General features: G+C 36.9%; 1 protein-coding gene across 9 annotated transcripts; it reads left to right on the top strand.

Moving 5' to 3' along the window:
* Positions 1 to 1988: 1988 nt before the first annotated feature.
* On the top strand, positions 1989 to 19633 carry LOC132616598 (high mobility group B protein 13-like). Of its 9 annotated transcripts, XM_060331127.1 has the most exons (8): positions 2015 to 2148; positions 4434 to 5430; positions 13708 to 13752; positions 14914 to 15073; positions 15906 to 16227; positions 16313 to 16814; positions 17986 to 18431; positions 19120 to 19633. In XM_060331127.1, exons 5-8 carry the CDS (start codon positions 16156 to 16158, stop codon positions 19363 to 19365), a joined length of 1266 nt encoding a protein of 421 aa, XP_060187110.1. In that variant the 5' UTR covers positions 2015 to 2148; positions 4434 to 5430; positions 13708 to 13752; positions 14914 to 15073; positions 15906 to 16155; the 3' UTR covers positions 19366 to 19633. The 9 variants fall into 9 exon arrangements, with proteins under 9 accessions (XP_060187107.1, XP_060187109.1, XP_060187108.1 ...); XM_060331126.1 differs by lacking the exon at positions 4434 to 5430 and having other exon boundaries at positions 1997 to 2148; positions 14873 to 15073; XM_060331125.1 differs by lacking the exon at positions 4434 to 5430 and having other exon boundaries at positions 1997 to 2148.
* The last annotated feature ends 177 nt before the right edge of the window (positions 19634 to 19810 follow it).

Below are 19810 nucleotides of genomic sequence, written 5' to 3' on the forward strand. Positions count from 1 at the left end.
GAAGTCCTAATATCAAAGTTTTAAAATCATTATCACCTTAAATAGATTCCTTGCTTATTTGAATATGTAACATAATTACAGTCAACTCTTTCTATAACAACATTGTTGGGTTCGAATTTTTTTTATTGTTATAGAGAATATTTATTATACACCTATAATAACATTTGACATTTAAATAATAATTAATTGTTTAGGAAAAAAAGATGCATAAAATCTTTAAAAAAATTATCTTTTGATGTTATAAAAAATAACCTTTTAAATTTTAAATCTCAAAGATATGCGTCACTAACTAAATATTAGAGAAACTTAATACAATTTCAATAAATTCAGAAATAAATGTATAAAGTTGTAAGCTCTAACGCACAAATTTTAAATCTCCTTGAAAATTAAATTCTTTGAAGATTGATTGAAGAAATTTATAATTATTGTAGCTTGTTTACAAAAGATTAGAAGGAATCAAAGATTTGTCTCTTGCTTGCTCTAAAGAATAGGATTCGTGCTCCTTATTCACATTGTTTTATTTTTTGAAAATAATTTATAAATAAGAATAGAAGACAATGATATTTTTAGATTACAAATATGTATTCATATGTAATATTCTGTCATAGATGTATTATATAAAGTTATCAAATTATATATTTGGTCAAAATATATATATTTATTATTAGTAATCATAGATATTCTATTTTATAAAGATGGTTAATTATTATATTACCGAAATAAGAAGATAGTTGTTATATGGGGGCAATTTTATAAAGAGCGTACTGTTATAAAGTTGGTTGTTGTTGTTATAGGTATATGCTGTTAAAGAGAGTAAAATATAACATAAAAATCGGTTTAAAAAAAAACTTAGTTGTTATAGAGAGCTGTTGTTATGTATGGATGCTATTATAGAGATATCTGACTGTATAATTCGTGTATTCGTGCATAAAATAAGCTCAGCTTTCTGGAAAAAATATATTGCACCCGACACGCACACCTAGTTCCAAAGTTAAAATTTACTCCACATAGTTCGTATTTTCGAGAGTTAAATTTCTTTATTTAGATCCTGAAGATGGAAAGAAAGACCGACCACATAAAGACAAAACAAACAAGAAAAGTGTCAGACTCTGTATTGAAAGACAAAGGTTGACAATTTGTAAAGTCAAGATCAGCGGGAACATCCGCCTGAGCTAGCTCAAAATGGGCATTTCCGGCCAGTTTTGAGTTTAGGAGTCGGAGTTTAAGACTCGGTAAAGGCATTAGCCTAGCTAGGAACTTTTGTTTTTCCGATTCCGAAACAACTTGGGCGAAAAAAGGTTCTATCAGGAAACCATGAATTTTTGAGTTTTCGTCATTGGTTACTGGTTGAGCCACTGGAATGGAAGGAGATAAGAATCTCTAGAGATCTTTTCTCTCTAATTTGGCGTACATACAATCTTTATGCTTTTTAAAATATAATCTACATAATTACATAAAAAGTAATCCCTCTATTTTAATTTTTTTATCTAGTTTTGACTTGACACAGAGTTTAAGAAAGTAAAGAAAATGTTGAATCTTGTGGTATTAAATTAAAGATACGTAAAATGTACAAAAATGCTCTTTAATCTCGTGATCTTAAATATGTCATGTCGAAAGTTAAAATTAAAGAGTTGCAAAAAAAATGTCTAAACGGACTAAAAGTAAGATAAACAAATTAAAATAGAGGTAATATACTATATATTACAATAATTAACAAATTAAAATATTTAAAAAGTATACAAAGAAATCGCGGTAATTTTTTTTCTTATTTTACTTTCAAAAAGCTAAAAATGTTACTCCCTATGTTCTAATTTATATGACACACTTTCCTTTTTAATCTATTATCAAAAGAAAATGTCACTTTCTATATTTAGATATTATTTAACTTTATGAGATAGATTTAACGCCACATATATATTTTAGACTTATTTTGAATCACAAATTTCAAAAATTCTTTTCATTTCTTTCTTAAAAATTTCGTGCCTTATGAATGGTAATGTGAATTGAGACCCAGGTAGAATATAAATTGTGGAGTACGAGGTTTCAAACACTCTCTCTCTTATTTTCGCTCAACACACACAAACATTTCCAGCCCTTCTCTGGGGACTCCGACCACCACAGTCCCTCCACCAATTCGCCGGCGAGCAGGTAGCCATCATCTCTCTCTCTCTAGGGATTTCTTGTCTTTTTAGTCAATTCACACAAAGGGTGTTTTTGGTATGAAGAAAATTGTTTTCTTGGGAAACAAGTGGTTTTTCTTACTTATTTTCTAGTGTTTAGTAAGTAAGTTAAAAAAATAGTACATGTCTTACTTTCCTTTTAGTTTGTCCCAAAAAGAACTCTTTTTTATATTTAGTAAGTTGACGATTGCATGTATAATTATAAGATTTAAAGGATATTTTAGTACAGTGTATACATTTTTAATTTAGGATCATAACATTCATAAGTCTCTCTTTATTTCTTAAATTTCGTGTCTAATCAAACTAAAACACTTAAATTGCGACGGAGAGAGTATATCAAGATCATTTATATGTAATCTAGCAAAATATTACGGGGTGGGATGAGGTGGGCAGTGACGATTCGGGGGTGGCAGTGTGGCGGGGGTGGGTGGGGAGGAGACAATAAGCTTGGAATGTCACTTATGGAACTTGTTTTTGTTACTTTCATTAGGGAAGAGTTGTTTTCCAAAACATTTCGACCAACCAAATATGAGAAAATTGGAAAATATTTTCCGGAAAATGTTTTTCTCCGTACCAAACACACCCTTTGTGTGAACTTTGCCTTTCACTGATGGAATAATATTGATTCTATAGCTGAACTGTAGTGGTGGAAAACTGGAAATTGTAATTGTTTGATAAACTATAATTCCCATTGAAAAGTGAAAATCTGGGTCTCTTTGACTTGCATACACTACACTCATCCCAATTTGCCCACAATGTGTTTGATGAAATGTCATAGTGGGAATTTGACTGACTTGGTGAAGTCTGAGTAACTGAGCGACAATACGAGGTGATGTGGAGCAAGTGTTGGGTGATTTGGATAGGTTTTAGAGTATTTTGTCAGCACGCTCAAAAATTTATTCTAGTTAAATATTTATTAAAAGGATGCTATATGAAACAATGACTACTTTGAAATTAGATAAATGTCATATAAAAAATGTGAAACGTTTCAATAAGAATTGTAACTTGATTTTCTCTAACGATAAATTGAGATGAGTAATATAACGATGTTAAAAAAACTAAATAATCAGTACTCCCTCTGTCCAATTTTAACTGCCTCTTTAGCTCTTTTCATGCCTATTAAGAAAACAATAATTACAATGTATAGCTTACTAAGTTACCCGTACTTAATAAAGGTAGCGTGATTTTTCCTCTTAAATATTGTGCATACCTCTTTAATGTTAAGGGTATAGTTGGCAACAATTGTCAACTTTAGTCTTGAATCCTAAAAGGTCAATTATTCTGAAAGAAATTGAAGACTGCCAACCATTGAAATAGACACTCTTTTGGGTGTCGAGTTATAGTTAGGCCTCGAGTTATAGTTAGGCCTGTGAGCCACTGTCCATTGCTTAACTGAGATCAATTGTGGTATTGCAACAGCTATGTGAACTGTCGTGCTTATTTTAATTGGTATTGCGAGCGTAACTGGAGTAAGTTAGCAGCTGAATTGAGTTCAAGGATCCGGCCTAGCACATTGTTTTTTTCTCTTTGCTGATGTAAAATGGTTCCAAATGTGGGGTACATGTGTGATTCTTGGTAAAGTATGATTCGTATGTTGCAGCATTGTAAGAATCTTGCATACAACAACATACCCAGTATGATCCCACATGGTGGGTTCTGGGGTGTATGCAGACTTTACCCTTAAATTGTGGGTTACAGAGGTTGTTTCTGATAGACCCTCGGCTCAAGAAAAACGTTTACAACTTGACAATGCAAAAGTAAAGGTTGTGGTGAAGATACTGTAGAAAACAAAAGTACTGACAACAAAAATCAGAAGGGTAATTCAAGTAAAAGAAACAGTAGCAATAACTGCTTGAGCTAGTGAAATTGTCCATAGACCAAACTATTCCCTATTATTGCCTTTTTATATGAGATCCCCCTATTAAGTGATTGCTTTGAACATTTTGCTGTTAGAGTTGAGAGTTGAGATAGTAAATTACATACTAAGAGTACATTACTAGAAATATGCGCTGTGAGATGGCTGTGTACTACCTGCAGTGAGGCATATCAGCCTCTATGAGCTGAAAACACTAATTACCACCACGAATTACCCGGCACTAGCTCATCACCGTTACCATCCACTAGCTACCACCACCACGACGACCACTGCTACTAACCATCCCCACCATCACAGCCAAACCTAAAATATTTATTTAAATTTTTAAATGTTTCAATTCTTTTATCAAATAATAATTTTAGTTTTTGTAAAATAAGGAAAGGAAGAGGGACTTACACATGGTGTTCATCGACCTAGAAAAGACATGCGACGAAGTGCCGAGAGAGGTTCTATGGAGATGCTTAGAGGCTAGAGGTGTACCTGTGGCGCACATTAGGGCGATCAAGGACATGTATGATGGGGCCAAGACTAGGGTAAGGACTATAAGAGGAGAGTTGGAGCACTTCCCAGTTATGATGGGGTTGCACCAGGGATCAGCTTTTAGCCCATTTTTATTTTCCTTGGTGATGGATGGATTGACGCGGCAAATTCAAGGTGAGGTGCCATGGTGTATGTTATTCGCGGATGACATAGTCCTGATTGACGAGACTCGCAGCGAAGTTAACACTAAGTTGGAGGTTTGGAGACAAACTCTAGAGTCTAAAGGGTTCAAGTTGAGTAGGACCAAGACAGAGTACTTGGAGTGCAAGTTCAGTGATGTAGTGCATGAGGCTGACATGGAAGTGAAGCTTGGCACCCAGGTCATACAGAAGATAGATAGTTTCAAGTATCTTGGGTCTATTATATAAGGAAATAGGGAGATTGATGATAACGTCACACACCGTATTGTTGCAGGGTGGATGAAATGGAGGCTTGCCTTTCGGAGTGTTGTGCGACAAGAAGGTGCCACCAAAACTTAAAGGCAAGTTCTACAAAGTGGTGGTTAGACCGACTATGTTATATGGGGCGGAGTGTTGACCAGTCAAGAAGTCTGACGTTCAAAAGATGAAAGTGGCGGAAATGAGAATGTTGCGATGGATGTGTGGGAACACTAGGAGCGATAAGATTAGGAATGAAGTTATCCGAGACAAGGTAGCAGTAGCCTCGATGGAGGAAAAGATGCGGGAAGCGAGGATGAGATGATTTGGGCATGTGATGCGGAGAGACACAAATGCCCCAGTGCGGAGGTGATTAGACAGGACATGGCGCATCTCCAGCTTACCGAGAACATGACCTTAGATAGGAGAGTATGGAGGACTCAGATCAAGGTAGAAGGTTAGTAAGTAGTCGCGTTTATCCTTTCTTGCGAGTAGTTGCATTGATCTTTAGTTTCTTGTCCCTTGATTTCTGCGAGTATCTATTTGCATAGAATGGTTTATCATGGCTTATTCACTTTTCGTTGTTTTCATTTTCATAATTGCTTTGAATTGTTTGCTCGTATCTAACCTCCTATGCTTTTTCTTGAGCCGAGGGTCTTCCGGAAACAGCCTCCCTACCTAAGGTAGGGGTAAGGTCTGCGTACACTCTACCCTCCCCAGACCCCACATTGTGGGATTCACTGGGTATGTTGTTGTAATATTAACATTTTTCTAATATTGTATCCTGTGTGTATTCCTATCTTTTGTTACATCTATTTTGTATCTTGCATTTTTGATGTCTCCTTTTTTTAGCCGGGGGTCTTTCTGAAACCACCTCTCTACCCCATAAAGGTAGGGCTAAGGTCTACATACATCCTACCCTCCCCAGACCCCACTTGTGGGACTACACTGGGTATGTTGTTGTTGTAACATTTTTCTCATATTTTATTGTTATAACATTTTTTTTTTGAAACTGGTAACTGTATCTATATTTCATCTGAGCAAAACAGTACGCGGGTTGTACTGAAACCATATTTACATAAGAACTCCATTACTCTACTGTTCTGTTCCTATATTGAGTCTAAAACATCAATGATGAAAACAGTCTCATTTGAGTGAACCTGATTACACCAAAAGCATAACATCAAAAGATAATTCAGCTCGATCTTTTGCATACTATTCTCTACATTCTCAAAACATCTAGAATTCCTCTCCTTCCAAATAGTCCACCAAATACTTGCTGGGACAATTCTCCATCTATCTCTGTCTTTGCCTGCAAACCTGCTTCCTCCCAACTTTGAAGTGCTTCTGTAATCTTTCCAGGCATAGTCCATGAAATGCCTTTGGGATTTAAGAATAGTCTCCAAAGCTGTCCTGTAATCTTGCAGTGTAGAAATAGATGGTTAACTGTCTCTGTATCTTCACCACAAAAGAAACATTTGGAACATAAAGGCATCCCCCTTCTCATCATATTGTCTTGTGTCAATACTGCTTCCTTAGCCAGCAACCATAGAAAGCAAGCAACTTTGTGTGGGATTTTTGTTTTCCAGATTTGTTTCCAGGGCCAATTGTGTAGCTGTAGATTGGACTGATTCATTCTTTTGTAGGCTAAACTCACCGTGAAAGATCCCCTGCTACTATTCTGCCACCATAACACATCTTGACCTGCTTCCAATCCACTAAATTGTTCTATTGTGCTGAAAAATTCAGCCACTGGTGGAATTTCCCAATCATTTAGTTGTATTCTAAAGATAAAACTCCATCCTTGAGGTGTCCAAAGTTTTGCTATAGTCCTCTATTGATGTAGGACTAGATTATGAATGTCTGGAAAGAGTACTCTCATGCTGCCTGCTTCATGCCAATCATCTTTCCAAAAGTCTGTCTTTTCCCCATTGCACACTTTAGTTTCAAGCTTGAATTCATCCCATAAAACTCTGATGGACCTCGACAAGCTTACACCATATGGTGTAGTAACAGTCTTTGTCATCCAATTGTTCTCCCTCTCGTACTTAGCTCTGATGACATTCCCCCATAAAAGTTGATTTTCATTGTTGTACTTCCATAGTCATTTCAGGGCCTTGCTATGTATCTCCAGGTTCTTGATTCCCAGTCTCCCATATCTCTTTCCAACTAACAGTGATTTCCATTTTACCAAGTGGTATCCTTTCCTTTCTTTATTCCAATTCCCCTGCCATAGGAAATTCCTTCTGATACTATCCAGCCTCTTGATAATCCCTGCTGGAATTGGGAACAGAGACATCATGTATGTTGGAAGGGCATCAAGGACAGAATTAATGAGAGTCAACCTACCCCCAAAAGACAAATATTGAGACTTCCACCTTGCCAGTTTCTTTTCACACTTCTCAATCACATTATTCCAAATTCCTGTGGATTTAGACTTAGCTCCCGAAGGCATTCCAAGATAGGTGGTTGGTAGAGCACCAACTTCACCTCCTACGATTGCATTTAACAGCTCCATGTTTATACAGGAAACTTTTCCTCCAATTGATGTGGAAGCCAGATAAACCTTCAAAAAGAACCAGAATCACCCTTAAAATTTTGAGTTGTTCTTCTTCTGCATCACATAATATAAGGGTATCATCTGCATATTGGAGATGAGTCATCTCCAAGCTTTCCCTACCTGCTCTAGAAACATCAAAACCTCTTATCCAACCCTTAACATTTGCTGTTTTAACCATCTTGTTGAGACCCTCCATGGCTATTAATAACAGAAAAGGTGATAAAGGATCTCCTTGCCTAAGACTTCTTTGTGCTCTGAAAAATCCTGCTGGTGAACCATTTATCAGAACTGAGAAGCTTACTGTTGATATACAAAATTTGATCCAATGGATCCATTTCTGCCCAAAAGACTCAGTAAATAGCCCCAGTTAACATGATCATAAGCTTTCTCAATGTCAAGCTTGCATAGAATACCAGGTTTCTTCTGCTTTAATCTGGAATCCACAGCTTCATTTGCTACCAAGACAGCATCCATGATTTGCCTTCCTTTGATGAAGGCCATTTGTTGCGAGTCTACCAGTTTAGCCATTGTCCCTTTCAATCTTTCCGTTAGCACCTTGGAAAATAACTTGTAAATGCTGCCTATCAAGCTAATAGGCCTGAAATCCCTCAGCTCTTGTACCCCTTTCTTTTTTGGTATAAGAGCAATAAAGGTGGCATTAAAGATTTTTTCAAACATTTCTTGTTCATAAAAGTTCTGAAAGGCATTCATGATATCCTGCTTTAACACCTCCCAACATTTGATATAGAATCCCATGGTGAAACCATCTGGACCAGAGGCTTTGTCAGCTGCACACATTTTTAAACACCTCAGCACTTCATTCTTCTCAAAGTTTCCTTGAAGAGACTCCTTCTCTTCCTCTGTCAATACTGAACAATTAGTAAACTGACTGGCTGGTCTCCACTGTGTTGTTTCAGAGTATAAATTCTGATAATGCTCAACTATCTCTTCTTCAATCTTAACGGGTGTTGAGTCAGTTCCCCCTCAACAAGCAGTTGATCAATGTTGTTATACCTTTTATGAGCATTGGCCATTTTGTGGGAAAACTTCATGTTTTTGTCTCCCTCTTTTAGCCATAGTGATATTGATCTTTGCCTCCATGAAATTTCTTCATTTTTAATCAGTTCTTCGTATGCCATTAGCATTGATGCCTTTCTAACTGTCTCCTTTTCTGTTAGCATTCTATCTTCCAGAACTGCATCTAACTCTACCATCTTCCTTAGCAAGTTCTTCCTCTGTGAACCCAGATTTCCATGCTCACTTTTACTCCACTCCTTAAGTTTGGTCTTTAACCCTCTGTTTGGATAGTTGTTTCCCGTGGTTCATTAATGTACAGTATGGTATGGTACAGTATGGTGTTGTATTGTATTGTACTGTATTAATGAATACAATGTTTGGATACTGTATCGTTTGTTGTGGTTTAATAACATTTGTATTGTTTGGTTTGACTGTATGGTACTGTATAATAACTTGTAAGTTTACTAAAATACCCTTAACTCTTAATTAGAAATAATTTTTATATATTAATAAAACTCAGGTAAAGAATAAAATAGGAACTTTAAAAAATAAGTAGGTAGTGGGTGGGGGAGGGGTAGGTGATTGTGAGATGAGAGTGGGGGTAGTGGGTAGTAGGGTGGGGGTGAGTGGTTGTGGGGGTGGGGTTAGGTGGTGGTGAGGCGTAGTGGGTAGGGGTGGTGGCGGGGTGGGTAGTGTGGGATGAGGGTGGGGGTGAGTTATTGTGGGGTGGGGTTGGGCGGTGTTGAAGGGTAGTGGGTGGTGGTTGGGGTGGTGGGGGTGGGTGGCAGAGGAGTGGGGTAGTTGGGGGTGGGGGTGGGGGTGGGTGGTAGGGCGTGGGTAGGGTTGGGGTGAGTGGTGGGGGGTGGGTGGGGGTGAGTGGTAGCGTGGGGTAGGGGTAGGGGTGGGGGTGAGTGGTAGGGTGGGGGTGGGGTGGATGGTGGAGGGTGGAGGGTGGAGGGTGGAGGGTATAATGGAGAAATGAAATACGTAATCACGGAAAAATCATCAAATCCGTGGTTTCAAAAATTGAGACTTTTCATGGTGATATAACCATGAAATGAACCACGGGTTTACAACACCATACCACATAATTTTAAGAACAACGAAAACAAACATGGTTTCCTAGAAAACCATACATTAGTGAACCACGGGAAACCACCATCCAAACAGGGGTAAAGCTTTCAGCTTACAAGCCATTATGAAGTCAGGTCTTCCAGTGAAGTTAAATGCGTTCCATCACTCCTTGATTCTGTCAAACAAATCTTTAGTACCTAGCCACCAATTTTCAAATTTGAAGTAGTTCTTGTTTTTGTTCCATGAACCACCCTGTAAAGCAATTGGGACATGATGTGATATCAATCTTTGAAGAGGGGCTTGTTTCAGGTTGCTAAAGCTATCATCCCACTCTTCAGAAATCAGTATCCTATCAATTCTAGAGGCTGTTTCTTGATTGTCTCCTTTAAACCAAGTGAAAGTGGCATCCTCTAGTTGAAGGTCAACTAAGTTCATGTCTTCTATGAATGCCCTCGTACCCCTTGTTCTTCTAACACAATTTCTCTTTTCCGATATGAATCTGGTTGCATGAAAGTCCCCACATACAGCCCAAGGTCCTTCCATTAGTCCCCTAACTGACCCAATCTCTTCCCAAACTAACCTTCTTTCAATATAGTTATTAGGAGCATAAACCCCTGTAATATGACAAGAAAAATTCTGAAGCTGTGCCTCAAATTTGCAGGTCAGAGTATAAGTACCTACTTCCAGAATTTCTCCCTTCCAGATTCTACTATCCCACATCATCATTATCCCTCCTCTTGTTCCACTAGCCTCTAAACAAGCACTTCTTACCCATCTTCCTCCCCAAATCTGCATCACCATCTCTGTTATATCCCTCTCTAACTTGGTTTCCTGAAAGCATATGAAAACATATGATGTCTGCATACCAGTCTATCACCAATCTTCTTTTGTCCCTGTCATTCAAACCCCTTACGTTCCATGACACAAGTTTGAATTGCATCAAGAAATAGATAGTGTTCCTCCCCTTGCTCCTACCCCCACTATCTTTGAACTTAACATCAAAATCCACCAGATTTTTTAATTGTGCACCTTTGAATCTCGTCTTCTTGCTTACAGGTTGAGACTCCATTTGTCTAGCTTGTCTGGCACTATCAATTTGTAGCAATAATTCCAGTGCCTCTTCTTCATGACCCTGAAAATCAGCCCCCAGCATTTTCCCCAGTTTAATCATAATTTGTTGTACCCAGATTGAAGTCTCTTTTTTTTTTTTATCCACGATAGCTTGTTGCTGAAGAATAAGAAGTGGTTCAACCTCTTCTACCTCCCAATTCTCGATAGGGTTGATCAAATTTTGATTTACTAACTCAATTGACCCTTCTTCCACTGTCCTCCTTTCATGAACCCTTTCCTCGACTTGAGTTTCTGGCCCCACTGTCTTCTTCGAACTCTCCCCAATCACCAGTTCACCAGAATTCATCACCATCTCTGCATAAGTGTTTGTTTCTTCTGTACCTCTTGAGTTTGCATATGTAGAACTCTGAACTGGAAGTTATTGTTATAACATTTAACTACTAGTTTATTTTAATTATATTTTAGCTATCTTTAGACATATTTAGATGTCTCAAAAAATAAATAATCTTAATCATTTAGTGTTCAGAACTAAAGACACCATCTTAATCATTGCGATATATATTTAGATTCAGACGTCTTAATCTTGATAAAAACCAAACCAAAGAGACGCTCAGGGTACGACGGAAAATATTTTCCGGAAAATGTTTCCCTATTTCTCTAGTTTGGTTGCACTAAAAATTTTGAAAAATGTTTTCTTATGGAAATTATATTTCCTCAAAATAGAAGAAAATGGGGGAAAATGTTTTCCTTACAAATTCAAGGGAAAACGTTTTTTGACATCAGAAAAACACAACCCACATCCCTGCCATCACCTACCCTCCTACCCCCATCTCACCCCACCTACCCGGGCACTCCACAGCCACCTACCCCGGCACCCCCTCCCCCCTTACCCCATATCCCCCTACCTCGCGGGCGTGCTGCTCACCAAGCTACCTGCTACCACCGGTTGTTCGACTCCGAACCCAAACCTCATAATATTTTGCCTTGAATATGCATATGCTCTTAAGATGATATTTCCTGACTTACAAACCAAACACCAGAATGAGTAGGAAAATCACATTATTTTCCGGGAAAACATTGCTGCTAATAAAACATTTTCCGTCATACCAAACACATGATAATCAGCTTTCTAATTGGCACATAGAATATTCTATATAATCATTTAATACTAAAAGTGGGAAGCTCCAACCTTCGAAGTTGGATTACGATTTTGCCCCTACAGTAAATCATCATATTATATTCAAGTAAATAAATAATTTTATTTTTTTGAAACTGGTAAATTGTATTCCTCAGCATTTAGGATATGCTGGAGACCATCAAAGAGAGTTAAACTGAAGACAGAAAGAGTAACAGAAATACTTACATTGATCTTAATAAATCTACAAACTGATCTATATTTTCTAATCCTATTTCTTTACACCAAAAGTAGAAAGATACTATACAATTCCATTTGACTTTCTGAATGGAATTGGATCTATCTTCAAAACACCTTTCATTCCTTTCTTTCCAAATAGTCCACCAAATACAATGAGGGATCATCCTCCACCATTTTTTCTGGCTCTTGCTGCCTTCTCTTCTCATCCAACAACTTAGTAAATTTGCAGTATGCTCAGGCATAGTCCAGTTAATCTCTGTCAGGTTGAAGAACAAAGACCAAAGTTGTGCTGTGAATTTGCAGTGAAGAAAAAGATGGTTGTTGGTTTCATCTGTTTCATTGCAAAGATAACATCTGGAAACTATGATGTGTCCCTTTCTCTTCAATACTTCACGTGTTAAACAAGCTCTCTTTGCCACCAGCCAAGTGAAACATTTCACCTTTGTTGGGGCTGGACACTTCCATATTTTGATCCAAAATTTTGACTGCTCCCCATTCTGCACCATGTCCTCCTTTTTGTAAGCCCTGTTTACAGTGAATTGCCCATCACTATTGTGTCTCCATCTCAAAGTGTCTGGATCAGAGGTAGTGCCATGAAAATTACCAATCCTATTCAACAGACTAACCACCCTTTCCGCATCCCAGTCATTCAAAAATCTTCTAAAAGTTAAGTCCCATCCCTGAGCACTCCAAACTTCATGTATGACCTCTGGGTTGTCACTTAAAATGAATAGATCTGGATAAACTTCCATAAGTGGGACTTGTTCATTCCAAGCATCTTTCCAGAACTTGCTTTTTTTCCCATATCCTACTTTTATCTGCAAGTTCTTTTCCAGCTTTGGCCACAGAATACTACATTAATCAAATTTATGATAGCCAACCTCTTTGTTGGGTAATAACACATCCTTTCAATTACTAATAATGTTCCATTAAAAAATAACCTAAAGAAATCAATACTTGGCCCGTTGCATTCTCACTTACAACATCATTCAATGTGTTGAAATTGCTTTCATATTCCAATTTTAGAATGCCTGTTTAATAGTTTTAAAGTTCTTTTCAAATTTTAATAATAAATACAATGAATGTAGCATATAAAAATGCAATACCAGTGAAGGAGAAAAGGTGGAGTGACTCCTCTTAATTAGGTGCTTTTACAGCAAGATGTAACGTGTTAACATTAGAGTATTATTTAAGGCAAAATCTATTCCTTTTTTTATCAGCAATTCACAAGAAAATTTGGCAATAATATTCAAAGAAGAGCATGTCAACTTCACTGTTGTCCAAATAAATATATGAGAGAGAAGCCTAATGCTTCCGCTTGGACTAGACACTGGCAGCTGTATCTTCCGGTGAAAACTACAAAGAAAATTGTGGCTGCATTTTTTCCTTCTTTTTAAACTTGATTCCCGGTTGTATTATTTTTTTCTTTGAAGAAGTACACTACCGTGATTGTTTTCATCATAAATAAAAAGGTTACGAACTATGCTGTATTTTTTGTGTTTAGAGGAAGTTGTGAGGTGTTTCTGTTAGTTCATTTTTCCTCATATTGTTGTTATTGATATTGTTTTAGTTGAATCTAATTTATAATTTTAGGATTATAAACAGTACTAATTCTTAGTTGAATTTTTTTATTTTAGGGAACATATTATGTGAGGACGTTTTCGAATATGGACAAAGTTAATGTAAGAATTTACTTATGAGTTTTTCATCTGCCTTGGAGTGAAGCTTGAGAGGTTTTGATGTTTTAGTTATGGGATTTTAAAATTTTTAATCTTGTTATAGTGTGACTTGCGCATTTTCCAAGGTCTCAACATTGTCAATTTTTATTTATTTCATGCTCATTTTGTCATTTCCATATTGATGTGTTGGGTTTGGGGAGGGAAAATATCCTTTCTTTCTTTGTACTCCTTCCGTCCCAAAATAGTTGTCACGTTTCACTTCTTGAGAGTCAATTTGACTAATTTTCGAAGCTAAATTAGATTAGATTTTTTTTTTTAAGATTAAATTTGAATATTCAAAAACTATTCGAAAAGTACTATAAGTTGCAATTTTTCTCATATTAGTATGATGAAAAACACATCTTAAAATATTGATCAAAGTTCATTTAGTTCGACTCTCAAAAAACAAATTGTGACAAATATTTTTGGATGGTGAGAGTAATATGAAATGGGAAAATTTTCTTGAAACAAATAAAAGTGATAAATAATTGAATAATTGTTACTTTCTTTTTCTTTTACTTAAAAATAAGTAGATAATTGAGATTGATTGTACTGATATACATTAAAGGACACAGCTTTATTCTGATAGTGTTTTCATTTTTCTGGGATTACAAATGAATGAAGATTGTTTCTACTTATATCCATGAAATCTCCAGAACAGTTTCATCTTGCTAATCCTAATTATTTCGTATCGCCGATTAACACCTACATCATTCTCAGTATAAAATGATTATTTGAAACATGTTCTTTATATTCTTCAGTTTATATTTTGTTACTCAATACATCCGTTAACAATTTTATGTTGTTATTTACTACTAATTAATCAGGGATAGCACGTGCAACGCACGAGTCGAAAACTAGTTTAAAAAAAATAGGAGAGGCTTATTTCTCTTAAATGCTGACTTACAGGTCTCTTTGGTTTAATTCTGTCATACTTTCTAGATTTTCCTTCTGTATTTTATTCACTGTCGTTGCTGCAAAATTTCCCATTTTCATTGTCTATCCAAATTTGGTGTTTGTTTCACGGTTGATAAGCTATTTGAGGTGAGCTTCTATTATTTCTTCTAATACTGTATTCCTCCAGCATAGTTGATAAACTAAATGATCAGTTTTTGCCTCATAAAGATGGTAGAAACGAGAATCCTCTAATTTTCACGAAGGACATATCACTCTACCACGAAGATTAAACTCTTATATAGAGAGTATCCTCTATTTGGAGAGAAGAAAATAAAGAAGGCAGAGCTACTGTTACCTCATCGTAGGACCATCTCATATTTTGTTGATGGTAAGTCTTTGGAAAAATGTACTGAAAACTATCTCAACATAGCATTGTCTGCTAGTAGTTATAAAAGCTAAAACAAGGGAAGTTAAGTACTGCGCTTATTCTTTGAAGCAGAACACAACCAGTGAAGGTTATCTGAATGTGTGGCACAATACAATATCTATAGTAGGTATTTAGCTCTCTTGATGCAGTACTTTATTTGATGATTTCTTGGCTTTAGAATGGTTATCAAAATTTTCTTATATCGCTAGTGCTAAGATTTTACTGCCCCTACAATGTTCGACTGTGCAATTTCTCATATTTTCCTTTGGTGACTGTGATTACGATGTCTTGGGTGATTGTGGAGCTGAATTAGTGCAAAACAAATAGGAGACTCCACGAATTAGTGCAAAAAAATCGGAGACTCCACGAATTTCAGTTTTTCTCTTTCTGTATTTTGTGGGATACTTTGCAAGTTAACATATGCGACCAAACGTTCTAGTTGATATATTAGTCTTCTTTCTTTGAATTTGTGTGCTGAAACAAATTACACCATTGAAGGAAGTGATAAAGCACTTTTTGCATCAGCTCATTCAATAGTGTTTGAGGCACTTATACGGTGTTGGAAACTGAAATTTAGAGATGAGAAGGATAAATTATTTTCGCCACTTTGCCTGAAGGCATTTTACATAAAATTACTTCTTTGCTGAGGAAACTATAACAGCCTTTATATTCAAGGAAAATTTTTCTGCCCTTATCTCCTCTAGAACATTCTGCCAATCTCTTTCTGTTCTGTCTATTTTATTCACCGTCTTGGCGTTTCACTAACTTTTTGACACCTTAACATTTCCTGCAGGACGCAAATTTTCTACAAGTTGTCCATTCTTAACTACTGTGCAAATGGTGGAAGCTTTTGTTCAATCGGTCAACGCACAAATAATAACAGTGAATCAAAGATTTCAGCAGCAGTTTCATCCATCAGTTTCCATGGCATCAAGCCTGTAGACTATTTTTTTTTCTCCAACAGCAATATTGTGTAACAGTCTTTTTCCGCCCTCTTCTTATGCCACTTCTCCTTGTTTCTTACTGTTATCAAAATTCTCAAAATGCTAGTGGATCCTGACGAGCATCCATCATTTTACAAGCTTTTATTTAAAGAAGGTTTTATCGACAAAATAGTAAGTACCTTTTTTCCCTCGTGTTTCTCTCTATATGTTCTTTTTCTAACTGAAGCTAGCTAATCTTGAGACTTTGATTTGTTAGCTAATGCCGCCAGCCTTCATCAAAGAAAACAAGAGTATGTTGGCAAAGACTTGCTTATTGAGAACGGATGAAGGGGTTTTTTGGGAAGCAAAGATTGTGAGGGAGAAGTGTGGCTATTTCTTATGTGAAGGAGAGTGGCCACAGTTTGTGGAGTATCACAGATTGGACCTGGGGGACGTCTTGCTCTTCTTTCTCATTGATAAATCGACGTTCCAAGTTCTGCCCTATAAACAGAAACGTTATAGAAACCTTCGTGGGAAGCAAGTATTTGAGGAACTCAGCAGTAGCTCGAAAGAGGATGCGGATGAGGATGAGGAAGATGAAGAGGAAGAGGAAGAGGAAGAGGAAGAAAATGAGGAAGAGGAAGAAGAAGAGGAAACCCCGAGAAAATCAAAGAAATGTAAAAGTCACGCAATAGAATACTCCGATGATAATGAGGGAGAAAGCAAGGACTCATCCAGTGGCTCCAAGGATAAGGAAAGTCCACGGTACTTCCGTTCAGGTAAGATCCATCTTTTTATACACTTGGCATAATCGATTATATTCAGTGTATAGATGCATAAGAATCGATAACACACAAAGAAAGCAAGATGATACCGGCTCCTAATTGTTATTATACTTATATTGAATTTTCTATCAGTTACTAAGATTATTTTAGCCTAGTTAGAGACTTTCATAGGAGAGCATGGAGGTTGAGGATTAGAGTAGAAGGTTAGTATCGAGCAATTTCTCTTTTCTGTGGGAGAGCATGATTCTTCACTTTTAGTACTACTGCTATTTCTGTTACTTTGGTTATCTTTACTATTTTTGCTATCAGTATTTTTCTTTTTCTTCGTTATTTTCATCATAGCTCTTTACTCTTGCATTTTTCAAACCTGATTTGAAAAACGTTTTTCTTGAGGTGAGGTTCTTTGGAAACATCCTTTCTACCCCCACAAAGGTAGGGGAAAGATCTGCGTACACCTCACTCTCCCAGATCCCACCTGTGGGATCACACTGGGTATGTTGTTGTAGAGACTTGCATATCACTGTGACAATATGGTACCCTTAATTTAAGGGGCAACTTACATAAATAACTACCTTTTGGGAGTAATTAACCATTCATAACTATTTTTTTCATATTTATAATTCGTAGCTACCATTAGACATTTTCGTTGTATTTGAGTGACATTTTCGTTGTATTTGACTGTATTTGAATGTATTTGAGTTGCCGTGAAGTTGAATGTATTGAGAATAAAAAATACACTCAGATACAAAACAAGAAGCCAAATACATATGAGATACAAGACCTATGAGCCAATTACATATGACAAAATACACTCATACAAAGGAGAAAAAGCTGTGAAAAATATGTAAGAAAAATAATGTGGTTGGCTGGGTTCGAACCTGCGCGGGCAGGGGCAGAGTCCATACCCAATAACCACTCTAGCCGCCACGGCCGCTTGATGTATCATGTAGCTAAGAAATGAAAATGTAGCTATGAAATGTAATTGTTGCAAAAGGTAGTTATTATCAATAATTACCTCTTAGAAGAAGCTACACCAAGTAATTTTTCCTAATTTAAGTCCCTCCCCAAAGCCCCCGTTATCTCTTTCCTTTCAGCTCCACATACACACACCTCACTATCCCTCAACCTCTATGTTTCTCTTTCGTTCATTCTCTCAACCCTAAAGGTTTCATCATGAAAGGAGGTGAATCCAATGGCGAAGCAAATAAAGTGCTCTACAAGAAGAAAGCTCCTCCAGGACTAAAACTGTTACTAAAGGCTTGTCAAGAGCAGCCTGCAAATTCTATCATAGGAGGATGGAAGAGGGGAAGAGCGAGGCGTGAGAGGGATCCTAACAAACCTAAGCAACCAACAACTGCTTTCTTTGTTTTCATGGAGGAGTTCAGGAAGCAGTTCGCGAAGAAGAATCCACACAACCATGATATCTGCATTGTTGGAAGAGCTGGTGGAGACAGGTGGAATCAGTTGCCAGAAGCTGAGAAAGCTCCTTACATACGAGAGGCAGAGAAAAGGAAGGTAGAATATAAAGAAAACTTGAGGGCTTACTATGACCGAAAGGCTTCCAAAGAAGACGCATCTGACAATTGCAGGTCCGCCGTCGTTGAGGAAGAGGTGGGTGGCAACTGAACAAGTTTTTCAGTGGATGAAGAATTGTTTCTATTTTTGGTGGCTTCGTAGATGACATTTAGAGCAACTTCTATTAAAGCTCAATAGTGTTTATATTTTTATTTTGGTGCTGCATTCAGCCAGGCATTGTCTGTCATGGCTAGTATATGGGTTGGTAACTTGGTATCGTTGATATGCTCTCTTTATTGCAGCATGTAATATCTTCTGCATGTGAGTTCTTCTTTTTCCCATTATATACTTGCTCTTTTTTTTCTTTTTTTCTTTCTGTTGGGTTTTGTGGGGAATGAGATGATCAATTTAGAGCAGCTGCATTCAGAGCTAGTACTTTATTTATCTTTTTATTTCAGTGCTGCTTAACGATTCTTCAGCTAGGCATTTGACTTTCTAGGCTAGTATGTGAATTTCCTTCTAATTCATCTCTTGCTAGTTGTCTAGTTTGTTGGTAAAATGTCATTGCTGTTGATATGCTCTCTATTGGAGTTGCATAGCTTTTTGGTCCACTTTTTCTGTGGAGGTGTTGGACCCCAAGAAAAGGTATAAGATCCTTAATTTGCCGTAAGAGACGAGTTGTATGTGTCTTATGAATTGCATGTGTCCTTTATAACAAAATGGAATTTAAATGAACTGTTCAGCTAGGCAGGTGATGCAATTGAATGATTTTTGATCTACACAGATGCATGATTATGTCCTCGTGAATACTGAAATTGGGAAAAGAAAGACAGGTGCAGTAGAAGAGGAGGAAGCTGAGAGTGGAAGCGAAGAAAATGGTCCAAAGAAAGTCAGGTCAAATATGGTGAACTTCAACAATAAAGATCCAAACTTTGAAGTGGTTGTGAAAAAAGTCACTGATACAGGCCAACCTCTCAAGACTTATCTTAGAAGAAAATATCAACGAGAGGATAAGGAATTGAAGAGTTAGGATGAAGTCTGACTTTTGCAGTTTTTGAAGCACACTTCGGGGGAAATTGTCAACCAAATCAAGTGACAATTGCTTCCTTGAACTGCTCCAGCAGTTTATTTTTTAGCTGTCTTATGTAACTCGTATCCTGTTGTATTTCCTGTAAATATGTACTTAGGATTAGTTTTTTGGTGTAAAGTAATTTCAGATTTGAAACCACTGTAATCTGGAGTCTTGTGTTTAAGATTCTTGCACGATATATCAACAATAAATCACAGGTTTTTTTCGAGTTCTTGTGTTCTTTATTTTGTGGTTAATATACATTTTGGTATCAGTGCCAAATGATCCAAAATGGTCAATAAAACTAAGCACCATAGATCCGTTGGCAGCAGAGGTCACTACACTGAAAGCCCAAACTGGTCACATCCAATAAGAGGAAACAAGTTACCAAACTTGTTTGGTAACC

The sequence above is a fragment of the Lycium barbarum genome, chromosome 11 (genome assembly GCF_019175385.1).
Source record: "Lycium barbarum isolate Lr01 chromosome 11, ASM1917538v2, whole genome shotgun sequence".
Taxonomy (NCBI): domain Eukaryota; kingdom Viridiplantae; phylum Streptophyta; class Magnoliopsida; order Solanales; family Solanaceae; genus Lycium; species Lycium barbarum.